General features: G+C 48.7%; 1 protein-coding gene across 11 annotated transcripts in view; it reads left to right on the top strand.

The window, feature by feature from the left end:
• Window positions 1-12,321, top strand: part of bcas3 (BCAS3 microtubule associated cell migration factor) — a 329,552-nt gene that overhangs the window by 280,052 nt on the left and 37,179 nt on the right. For all 11 annotated transcript variants that reach the window (XM_037268397.1, XM_037268399.1, XM_037268403.1 and 8 more), the window contains 2 exons: window positions 4,592-4,757; window positions 4,848-4,945. In XM_037268397.1, coding sequence (XP_037124292.1) covers window positions 4,592-4,757; window positions 4,848-4,945 — 264 coding nt within the window. The remainder of the gene's footprint in view (window positions 1-4,591; window positions 4,758-4,847; window positions 4,946-12,321) is intronic.

The following is a 12,321-nucleotide window of genomic DNA, read 5'->3' as shown; positions in this document are numbered from 1 at the left end:
AGGGAAGTTAGAAACTGCTGCGCTCTCATCCTGACGGAGACATGGCTGAACTCATCAATGCCGGACAACGCCGTTAGCCTGGAGGGGCTCGCTACATTCCGCGCCGACAGAAACAGCGAGCTAAGCGGTAAATCCCGAGGAGGTGGGCTGTGTGTCTACATCAACAACAACTGGTGCAAAAATGCTAGATCTGTCGCCAGCTTCTGCTCTTCGGACATCGAGCTTTTGACTGTGAACTGCAGACCCTTCTACCTGCCCAGGGAGTTTACTGTTGTTAGCATCACGGCTGTGTACGTGCCTCCTAGCGCTAACACTAAAGAGGCCATGAGGGTTCTCTACCGGACAATTAGTGAGCTGCAATCCACGCACACAGAGGGGGTTTTCATCATTGCTGGGGACTTCAACCAGGCTAGCATGAAGACTATTCTCCCTCATTTTTACCAACACGTGGATTTTCCAACTCGGGGAGAGAACACTCTGGACTTGGTTTACACCAATATAAAGGATGCATTCAGAGCAGCCCCCCGCCCCCACCTCGGCTCTTCAGACCACCTATCTGTTATGCTAACCCCTGCATACAGGCCCCTGCTGATCAGAGCAAAACCCACAGTGAAGCAGGTGAGGGTGTGGTCTGAGGGGGCCATGGAGGCACTCCAGGACTGCTTTGAGTGCTCTGACTGGGACATGTTCAAATCAGCAGCAACATATGACAATCAGATCAACATTGATGAGTACGCCATGACTGTGTCAGCCTACATCAACAAATGCTCCGAGGACGTCAGCACCACTAAGAACATCATCACCCGAGCCAACCAACGACCCTGGATGACTGAGGATGTACGTCATACGCTGCGAGCACGGAACTCAGCCTTCAAGTCTGGCGACAAGGAGGCACTGAGGACAGCGAGAGCCAACTTGAACCGTGCCATCAGGCTAGCGAAGCGAAGCCACAGTCGGAAAATTCAGGATTTTTTCCACGACGCCAATAACACCAGGAGTATGTGGCAAGGCATACGGGCGATCACGGACTACAACTCACCCTCCCCCCCGGTGGGTGAGGTTGATGCTGACTTCCTAAATGGTCTAAATAACTTCTTTGGGCGTTTTGAGGCACTAAACAGCACTCCGGCAGTTAAAACTGTTCCCCACCAGGAAGAGGAGGTCCTCTGCCTTGACTCAGCCGACGTGTGGAAGACTCTGAGAAGAGTCAACCCACGTAAGGCCCCAGGCCCCGACAACATACCTGGGCGGGTGTTCAAGGAATGTGCAGGCCAGCTGGCTGGTGTCATCACAGACATTTTTAACATCTCGCTGGACCAAGCCAAAGTGCCAGTGTGCTTCAAGGCTGCCTCCATCATTCCGGTGCCGAAGAAACCTCAAATCACCTCATGGAATGACTACAGACCTGTGGCACTGACTCCCATCATGATGAAGTGCTTCGAAAGGCTGCTCAAAGATCACATCGTCTCCAGACTCCCCCCAACATTCGATCCGTTCCAGTTTGCCTACCGGCAGAACCGCTCCACTGAGGATGCCATCTCCTCCGTTCTTCACCTGAGCCTGGCTCACCTGGAGGAGAGGAACACCCACGTGCGGTTGCTGTTCCTGGACTTCAGCTCAGCGTTTAATACCATCATTCCACAACATCTGGTGGAAAAACTGGAACACCTGGGCTTCAGCACCCCCCTTCGGAACTGGCTGCTAGACTTCCTCACCAACAGACCTCAGTCAGTCCGGGTCGGACAGAACACCTCCGATGTCATCACCCTCAGCACAGGCTCCCCTCAGGGCTGCGTCCTGAGCCCCCTGCTGTTCACCCTGATGACACACGACTGCGCCCCCAGGTTCACCACCAATCACATCGTGAAGTTTGCAGACGACACAACGGTGGTGGGCCTCATCAGGGACAACAACGACCTGGACTACAGAGAGGAGGTGGAGCAGTTGGTGGGCTGGTGCAGAGAAAATAGCCTGATCCTGAATGTGGAGAAGACGAAGGAGATCATCGTCGACTTCAGGAAGAACCAGCCTCACCACGCTCCACTGATCATCAACAGCTCAGCTGTGGAGGTGGTCAGCAGCACTAAATTCCTGGGAGTCCACATCACAGACGACCTCACCTGGACTGTGAACACCACAACACTGGTCAAGAGGGCACAGAAGCGCTTGTACTTCCTGCGGAGGATGAGGAGAGCCCACCTGCCCCCACCCATCATGAGGACGTTCTACCGAAGCACCATAGAGAGCATTCTGACAAGCTGTCTCTCGGTGTGGTGTGGAGGTTGCAGCGCCTCCGATTGGAAGAACCTGAGGAGAGTGGTGAGGACAGCAGAGAGGATCATCGGGGCTCCTCTTCCCTCCATTCAGGACTTGTCATCCCAGCGCTGCGTGTCCCGAGCCCGAAATATTATCAGTGACCCATCACACCCCCACCATGGACTGTTCTCCCTGCTGCCCTCTGGGAAGAGGTTTCGCAGCATCCGCTGCAGGTCCACCAGGTTCTGCAATAGTTTTTTCCCTGCTGTCGTCAGACTGCTGAACATTCAAACGTAGCATTCCTCTGCACACTTGTAAATACTGTTTTTGTCTCCTGCACTGTTCACATACTTTATCACTGCTGCACTTTGTACTTTATAATTATCTTATCTCATATTTTTATATAGAATGTCACTTTTTTTAACCAGCCGAAATACCTCTACATTGCTGAAAGCCGTATGCAACGAAATTTCGTTTTGTACACACCTAGTGTTGACAAAATGACAATAAAGTTCTGTCTAAGTCTAAGTCTAAGTCTAAACAGTGTTGACGTTGCACTGCTTCCCCCTCCTGAGACGCCGGATGGTGGACCAGAATTTCCTCGAAGCCGTCCGGAAGTCATTCTCCATGGCCTCGCCAAACTCCTCCCACGTCCGGGTTTTTGCCTCAGCAACCGCCGAAGCCGCGTTCCGCTTGGCCATCCGGTACCTGTCAGCTGCCTCCGGGGTCCCGCAGGCCAAAACGGCCCGATAGGACTCCTTCTTCAGCTTGACGGCATCCCTTACCGCCGGTGTCCAGCGGGTTCGGGGATTGCCGCCACGGCAGGCACCAATGACCTTACGGCCATAGCTCCGGTCGGCCGCCTCAACAATGGAGGCGCGGAACAAGGTCCACTCGGACTCAATGTCCCCCGCCTCCCCCAGGACGTGGGAAAAGCTCTGCCGGAGGTGGGAGTTGAAGCTCTTCCTGACAGGGGATTCCGCCAGACGTTCCCAGCAGACCCTCACAGAGCGTTTGGGTCTGCCAGGTCGGACCGGCATCTTCCCCCACCATCGGAGCCAACCCACCAACAGGTGGTGATCAGTTGACAGCTCCGCCCCTCTCTTCGCCCGAGTGTCCAAAACATGCGGCCGCAAATCCGATGACACGACTACAAAGTCGATCATCGAACTGCGGCCTAGGGTGTCCTGGTGCCAAGTGCACACATGGACACTCTTATGTTTGAACATGGTGTTCATTATAGAAAATCCGTGTCGAGCACAGAAGTCCAATAATAGAACACCGCTCGGGTTCAGATCGGGGGGGCCGTTCCTCCCAATCACGCCCTTCCAGGTCTCACTGTCATTGCCCACGTGAGCATTGAAGTCACCCAGTAGAACGATGGAGTCCCCAGAAGGAGCGCTCTCCAGCACTTCCTCCAGGGACTTCAAGAAGGGTGGGTACTCTGAGCTGCCGCTTGGTGCATAGACACAAACAACAGTCAGGACCCGTCCCCCCACCCGAAGGCGGAGGGAGGCTACCCTCTCGTTCACCGGGGTGAACCCCAATGTGCAGGCGCCCAGCCGGGGGGCAATAAGTATACCCACACCTGCTCGACGCCTCTCACCGTGGGCAACTCCAGAGTGGAAGAGAGTCCAGCCCCTCTCGAGAGGCCTGGCTCCAGAGGGGGGCCCCGGTGACCCGCGTCCGGGCGAGGGAAATCTGTGTCCATATATCTTTTTCATCATAAGGGGCTTCTTGAGCCATGCTTTGTCTGGCCCCTCACCTCGGACCCGTTTGCCATGGGTGACCCTACCAGGGGCATGAAGCCCCAGACAACATGGCTCCTAGGATCATAGGGGCACGCAAACCCCTCCACCACGATAAGGTGACGACTCACGGAGGGGGCATCTGGATTCATTACCCCAGAAATAATAGTTTTTGCACAAATAGAGACTAATGGGTATCCTTAAATCTTCTTTTTATTTCGGCTTTTCCCCTCAGGGGTCGCCACAGCAAACCATCTGTTTTCGCATGAGAAAGTTTGGCAAATTTTTACGTCGGATGCCCTTCCTGACGCAACCCTCTGCATTTACCTGAGCTTGGGACCGGCACAGAGAAGACACTGGCTTGGGCCCCCAATGGTTGCATTTATCGCCATGTCCAGAAAATTCACAGCCCAAATGCATTAAAACCATTCGACCAGAGCCAGGACAGAACGGACAAAGCTGTGTGTTAGCCACATGATTGATAGATTGAATGACACTTTCGATTGATGGTTACAATTTTCACCAGTTTATGATGAGGCCTAAATTATGCATTGATTTCTCTAAATTGTTTTTCATCCTCTTTACAGATAAATCAAGGCAAACCATTTTCGACTCCTTGTACATCATCAGCTGCTATGGTAACTTGGTAGAGCATGCTCTCGAACCTCGGCCAGTAAGCACAACACAAAAGATAAGCCATGACACTGCTTTAGAACTTCATACCTCCCCAAAGGCATGCTGGACTTTAGCAAGGTGACCCTTTTTTTTTAACACATCCCGAATTTTAACAAAATATTAAATGAGCCAATTATGCTTTTTGGTGTTTTTTTTCATCCAAAACAGAACTCCACAGTGGAATGAACTGCAGCCACCCTTCACCTCCAATCATCCACTAGTTTTGGCTTCTAATAATGTGCAGTACTGTCAGCACTTTTTGGCAGGTAAGCCTGATTAACGTGGCGTGGTATTATCCTAAAAATATACAGTACAAATCATATTGGTACATTTAGTTTTCACATTAAAGATGCTCAATGACATGACAGTGACATTTAAACAAACATGTAAAGCATAAATATTGATATGGTAACTTGGCCCTGGAAAAGAACCACTCAAGTCGTTTACTTCACTCCAAACTTTTATTGTGCGCACAGGTGGCGGACTCAGCTCAGGTTATTTTCAATGATCCAAACTTGTACTTGTGCATCACTTTTAACAACAGGCCGTGGATCAGTGGTAGAGAATGTCGTCCGGTCATCCAGTAACCGGAGGGTTTACTATTCTATTCCCGCTCTGCTCGAGTCATGTGTCCTTGTGTACTTCGGCAAGACAGTTCACTCAACTTGCTTCCATTGCCACTCACACTGATGTGTAGGAGAGCGCTTCTGTCAGTGTGAATGTGTGAGCATATGAATAATGCATCTACTTTTTCTGTAGTCTGGTTGGTACTTGGTGAGGTTAAGCTTCGTACAGGTGTTGAGGCTTTCATCCACTTCACTGGTTCGCGGAAGTACAAGCCGAAACATGTCAGGTAATGCGACCTAAAATATCTTGTTTGAGATAAAAGAACCAGTGAAGTGATTGACAAGTGAGGCTTTCATCCGTTAAACATGATCGTAGGTTGGACTTGATGATTTAAGATGTGAAAATGACTGCTCGCATGAATACGTAAATCCAAACATGGTCAATACAGCAATACTTACACGCTTCAGTGTGTCGTATGTGACAGTTAAAGTCCCAATGATCGTCACACACACATCTGGGTGTGGTGAAATTTGTCCTCTGCATTTAACCCATCCCCATGTGATTTTGATCTGTCCCCTGGGGGAAAGGGGAGCAGCAGCAGTGCCGCGCTCGGGAATCATTTGGTGATCTAACCCCCCAATTCCAACCCTTAATGCTGAGTGCCAAGCAGGGAGGCAATGGGTCCCATTTTTATAGTCTTTGGTATGACCCGGCCGGGGTTTGAATCCACAACCTTCCAGTCTCAGGGCGGACACTCTACCACTAGGCCACTGAGCTGGTGGCAGGAAGCATGTTCCAAGTTTTGATAATCAGCAGGTCTTCCGGGAGAAGTTTTTTCATTTATGTCCACATGTGCTCGCTCGCCAACTCTGGTTTCTGTCGTGGGATTATTTCCAAATCTTCATTAAGTGACTTGAACTTATCCACCTACATGTTTGAGGCTTTCAGGTCAGCCACTTCAGCTTAAAATTATCTGAGGGAGACATCAGGAATGTAACTCAGGTCGGCTGTGTTCAGTGAACACTCGTTTGGATGGGTGATGAACTTAAAAAGACGAGCGTGCTCACGAAATTCTCCAAAGCGTGCTTTGAGACTGGATGTGACGCCAGCTAGCTGGTGGAGATCAATGTTTTGAGTGGGCTCACTTGCTGTGCATGCATCTTTAAATTCTCTGTTTTTCAAAATGTAGGAAACGACCTGTTTTAAGATCCATGATGAAGAGCTCCAGCTTGTTTTCAAAAGCAAACATGGCGTGTTGAAGCGATAACACTATTTGTGGGCTCACTTGCTGTGCATGCGTCTTTAAATTCTCTCCGTTTTTCAAAATGTAGTAAACGACCTGTTTCAAGATCCATGATAAAGAGCTCCAGCTTGTTTTCAAAAGCAAACACGGCGTGTTGAAGGGATGACACTGTATTTGTGGGCTCACTTGCTGTGCATGCATCTTTAAATTCTCTCCGTTTTTCAAAATGTAGTAAACGACCTGTTTCAAGATCCGTGATAAAGAGCTCCAGCTTGTTTTCAAAAGCAAACACGGGGTGTTGAAGGGATAACACTGTATTTCCGATGCCTTGCATTTTCATGTTGAGCTGATTCAGATGTTCAGTCATATCCACGAGATAGTAAAACTTGAGGAGCCACTCAGTTTCGGCTAGCTCAGGATTCTCGATGCCTTTCATTTCAAAGAAAGTCTGGATTTCATTCAGGCAAGCCGCAAAACGGCTGAGCACTTTCCCTCTTGACAACCAAGGCACATTGCTGTGCAAAAGCAGACCGTGATAGTTCTTTCTAACTTCATCCAGCAGTGTTTTAAACTGGCGATCATTTAAGGCTCTGGCAACTATAAAGTTGATCACACGAATGACCAGCGACATCACTTCGCCAAGCTGCCCATCACACATCTGAGCACAAAGTGCCTTCTGGTGTAGAATGCAATGGAAACTTAAAATGGGTCTTTTTTCATGTTCACGGAGGTGGCAGAGATGAATATGCTGAGGTTCTCTTTGGGAGTCACACGGTTGGATAAGATCAGGAACGAGTGCATCAGAGGGACAGCGCATGTTAGGTGTTTTGGAGATAAAGCCAGAGAGGTCAGACTGAGATGGTTCGGACATGTAAAGAGGAGGGATAGTGAATATATTGGTAGAAGGATGCTGAGGATGGAACCACCAGGCAGGAGGTCAAGAGGAAGAGCAAAGAGGAGATTTACGGATGGAGTGAAAGAGGACATGGAGTTCATTGGGGTGAGAGAAGAGGATTCACAGGATAGGGTGAGATAGAAACAGGTGGTTCGCTGTGGTGACCCCTGTGGGGAAAAGCCGAAAGGAGAAAAAGAAGAAGAGTACGCATAACAATGACAACTAATGTTATATAATTATATAACCCACTTCAGCTGACTCCAGTAACAGAATTTATTAACTTAATGTACAGTATGAGTCTCTACCCCGCAATAACCCGTCCGACTAGAATCACATCTCACAGTGCCACAATAATTGATAATATATTTACAAATGTAATTGAAAAGTAAAAACTGGACTGATAATAAATGATTCAAGTGACCACCTGCCAGTGTTTGCAGTGATCCAGAACTGTACAAAGAAAAAAAAGGATGCTATAACTTTTAAAATGTGTCAAATGAACTCTGGTAATTCAATCAACTCATTCAAAAATGATCTTTTAAAACAAGACTGGAAAAAGGTATATGCGGGTGATGTAAATGCAGCTTATAACACATTCATGGCCATTGTATCCGAACTTTATGATAAAAACTGTCCTCTTGTAAAGAAAGCAGTTAAACTAAATTCAGTGGAAAAACCATGGCTGACAAAGGGAATCTTAAATGCTTGCAAGAAGAAAAACCTATTATACAAAGATTTCTTAAAGATAAGAACAAAGGAAGCTGAATTAAAATATAAGACCTACAAAAACAAATTGATTAAAATAATGAGAAACAGTAAAAGGAACTACTATAGCAAGATACTGGAGGAAAACAAGAGTAACATAATAATAACATGGAAAGTGTTAAATGAGATTATTAAAAACAGAACTGGAAAGCCAGGATATCCTTCTTACTTTCTAAACAGTAATAACAAGATTCAAGATTCAAGAGTTTTTTATTCGCCATGTTTGAGCGTGCCAAACAAGGAATTTGACTTCGGTAAATCACACCCTCTGTTCAACATTTAGGTGACTAACAACACTCAGGACATGTGAAAAATGGAAATATTCTCAAACATCCCCTGATCTTAAACTCCCAAAAGGGCAAGGAAAAACTCAAAACTCCAGCTAGGGGAAATGAGAAACCTTGAGTAATGACTCTGAGACTCTAAGAGTGGTGTGAGTTCATCAGAGCAACAGCCTGGGGGAAGAAGCTGTCCAGAGGGGAGTAGTTCAAACAGACTGCAACCTGGGTGAGAAGGGTCTGTAGAGATGTTTCCTGGTCCTGGACAGGTACAAGTCTTGGATAGATGGGAGGTTGATTCCAATGATCTTTTCTGCAGTCCTGATTGTCCGTTGCAGTCTGTGCTTGTCTTGTTTGGAGGCCGATCCAAACCAGACAGTGATGGAGGTGCAGAGGACAGACTGGATGATGGCAGTGTAGAAGGTCTTCAGAAGCTCTCGCGGCAGGTTGAACTTCTTGAGCTGTCTCAGGAAGTACAGCCTCTGCTGGGCCTTCTTCCGGACAGAGTCTATGTGGCCGGTCCATTTCAGGTCCCGAGAGATTGTGGTTCCCAGGAACTTGAAGGTGTCTGTGGAGAGAATAGTATTACGGCGGATAGTGAGGGGTAAAAGTGGTGAAGGGTCACGCCTGAAGTCCACTGTCATCTCCACGGTCTTGAGCGGGTTCAGCTCCAGGTGGTTTTGGCTGCACCAGTGGACCAGCCGCTCCACCTCCTGTCTGTACGCAGTCTCATCCCCGTCCTGGATCAGTCCGATGAGAGTGGTGTCGTCTGCATACTTCAGGAGCTTCACAGGAGAGTCACCTGAGGAGAAATCATTGGTGTAGAGAGAGAAGAGCAGTGGGGAGAGGACGCACCCCTGAGGGGCTCCAGTATTGGTGGTCCGGGTGTCAGATGTGATGCCCCCCAGCCTCACACGCTGTCTCCTGTTGGTCAGGAAGCTGGTGATCCACTGACAGGTGGAGGCAGGCACCGCAAGCCGGATGAGCTTCTGTTGGAGGATGTCAGGAGCGATGGTGTTGAACGCTGAGCTGAAGTCCACGAACAGGATCCTGGCGTACGTTCCTGGGGTGTCCAGGTGGTGCAGGATGTAGTGCAGTCCCATGTTGACCGCATCATCCACTGACCTGTTTGCCCCGTAGGCAAACTGGAGGGGGTCAAGCAGGGGGCACGTGACATCCTTCAGGTGGTTCAGCACTAACCTCTCGAAAGATTTCATGACCACAGATGTCAGTGCGACACGTCTATAGTCATTCAAACCTGTGATGGCGGGCTTCTTGGCCACTGGAACGATGGTGGAGCTCTTGAAGCACGAGGGCACCTCACACAGCTCCAGAGAACGGTTGAAGATCCGTGCAAAGGTGGGCGCCAGCTGCTCAGCGCAGACTTTCAAGCAGGAAGGTGACACGCCGTCTGGGCCCGGTGCCTTCCTGGTCTTTTGTCTCCGGAACACCTGGCGCACTTCCTCCTCGCGGATCTGGAGTGTGGGCGCGGCCTCTGCAAGAGAGAGAGTGGGTGACAACGATGATAGAGGTGTGGACAGAGCAGTTGTGGGGAGAGGTGAGTATGTAGATTGTGCTGCAGGAAGTCCCGTTGTGTGGGAGGACCGATCAAACCTGCAGTAGAACCTGTTTAGCTGGTTAGCAAGCCTCGGGCTCTCCACAGGACGGGGGGTTCGTTTCTTGTAGCCTGTGATGCTCTGCAGACCTTTCCACACTGTTGAGGGATCAGGATTGGCAGAGAGGTGTCTCTTCAGGTTCTCCCCGTAACACCTCCTGGCTTTCCTGACCTCTCGGTTCAGTGTGTTTCTGGTCTGCTTGAACAGGTCGCGGTCTCCGCTCCTGTAGGCCTCCTCCTTGACTTTGCGCAGCCTCCTGAGGTTCGGTGTAAACCAAGGTTTGTCGTTGTTGTACGTGCAGAAGGTCTTAGTCTGCACACACAGATCCTCACAAAAACTGATGTATGATGTGACAGTGTCGGTGAGTTCATGCAAGTCTGAAGTTGCAGCTTCGAAAACTCCCCAATCGGTGCAGTCAAAGCAGGCTTGGAGGTCCTGCCTTGACTCCACTGTCCACTTCCTCACAGTCCTCACCACAGGCTTAGAAGTTTTTAGTTTCTGCCTGTAGGCCGGGATCAGATGAACTAGACAGTGGTCCGAGAGTCCTAAAGCTGCACGAGCCGCAGAGTGGTATGCATCCTTGATCACGGTGTAGCAGTGGTCCAGAGTCTGTGCCCCTCTGGTGGGACACGTTACGTGCTGTCTGTATCTGGGGAGTTCGTGTGCGAGGTTCGCCCTGTTAAAATCACCCAGAACAATGATTAGTGAATTTGGTAGAAGTTTCTCCATTCTGTTACCTGGTCAGCCAGCATCTGCGTGGCTTCACTCGCACGTGCGTGTGGTGGAATGTAAACACCCGCCATGACGATCGAGGAGAACTCCCGTGGTGAATAGAACGGCCGGCAGTTTATGAAAAGTGTTTCTAGGAGAGGGCTGCAAAACTCTTTCAACACCGTGACATCAGTACACCAACGTTCATTAATGCAGAAACAGAGACCACCTCCCTTTGATTTTCCGGAGAGCTCCGCGCTGCGATCTGCACGAGTTAGCCGAAACCCCGCTAGCTCCACGGCGTGGTGGGGGGTTCGTTCGCTGAGCCACGTTTCAACAAAGCACAGCGCGGCGGATCTGCTGAAGTCCGTGTTCCTTGAAGTGAGGAGCAGCAGTTCGTCCATCTTGCTCGCCAGGGAGCGGACATTCGCCAGGTAGCACGGTAGGGCAGAACGGAACCCTCTCTGCCTCAGCATTACGAGTGCTCCGGCTCGTTTTCCGCGCCGCCGTCGTCGCGCTAGCTTGTATAGCACCGCCGCACCGGCTAGAATCTCCGACAAACAGTCTGAATCAGAGAGAACAGGAGAGAAAATACCAGAAGAAGACTGTCCGATGTTTAACAGCGCTTCTCTGGTAAAAGTGATCCGGGATGGACAGCAGAGGACACAGAAAACACACAAAATAAGACAAAGAAACAGAGAGCGACTCACCGTGGCTGCCATCCGCGGCGCCATCATATGACGTCATAACTATAAATGATCTTACTATGATTGCAGAGGAGTTTAATGATTACTATGTTGGTATTGGGCCTACTTTGGCAGAGGAAGTAGCAAAAAAAGGTAGTACAAGTGACCTAATTAAGGATGTACCCATAGCCGAAAGTATGGTTCTAAGGGGAACGAATGAGAAGGAAATAATAGAAATTGTTAGAGAATTTAAAGGTAAAAAGTCAACTGACTGTAATGGGATAGATGTCACTTGTTAAAAATAGTATTGAATGTGTGGTGAAACCCCTTACACATATCTGCAACCAATCTTTGACAAATGGTGTTTTTACGAGTGAAATGAAAACTGCTCAAATTATTCCGATATATAAAGCTGGGGACAAACACATATTCTCAAATTACAGGCCAATATCTCTACTCCCACAATCCTCCAAAATATTTTATAAAAGGCTTGATGATTTTATTACAAAACAAAATATTCTGTGTGACCAGCAGTATGGATTTCGAAAAAATAGGACCACCACACTAGCTTTGTTAGATTTCGTAGCTGAAATAACAACATATGTTATAATAATAATAAACGATATGTTGTAGGTGTTTTCTTGGCTCCAGAGGGGGGCCCCGGAGACCCGCGTCCGGGCGAGGGAAAACGAGATCCATTTATTTTTTTCATCATAAGGGGCTAATGTGAGCAACAGCTATTGAAAATAAACAGTATGTTGTAGGTGTTTTCTTGGATCTTAAGAAAGCTTTTGATACTGTAAATTATGAAATACTGTTAACAAAACTTGAAAGATATGGGATACAAGGTATGTCACTCACTTGGTTAAACAGTTATTTAT

This window comes from Syngnathus acus, chromosome 13 (genome assembly GCF_901709675.1).
Source record: "Syngnathus acus chromosome 13, fSynAcu1.2, whole genome shotgun sequence".
NCBI lineage: Eukaryota > Metazoa > Chordata > Actinopteri > Syngnathiformes > Syngnathidae > Syngnathus > Syngnathus acus.
This window is presented reverse-complemented; position numbering and strand designations above follow the sequence as displayed.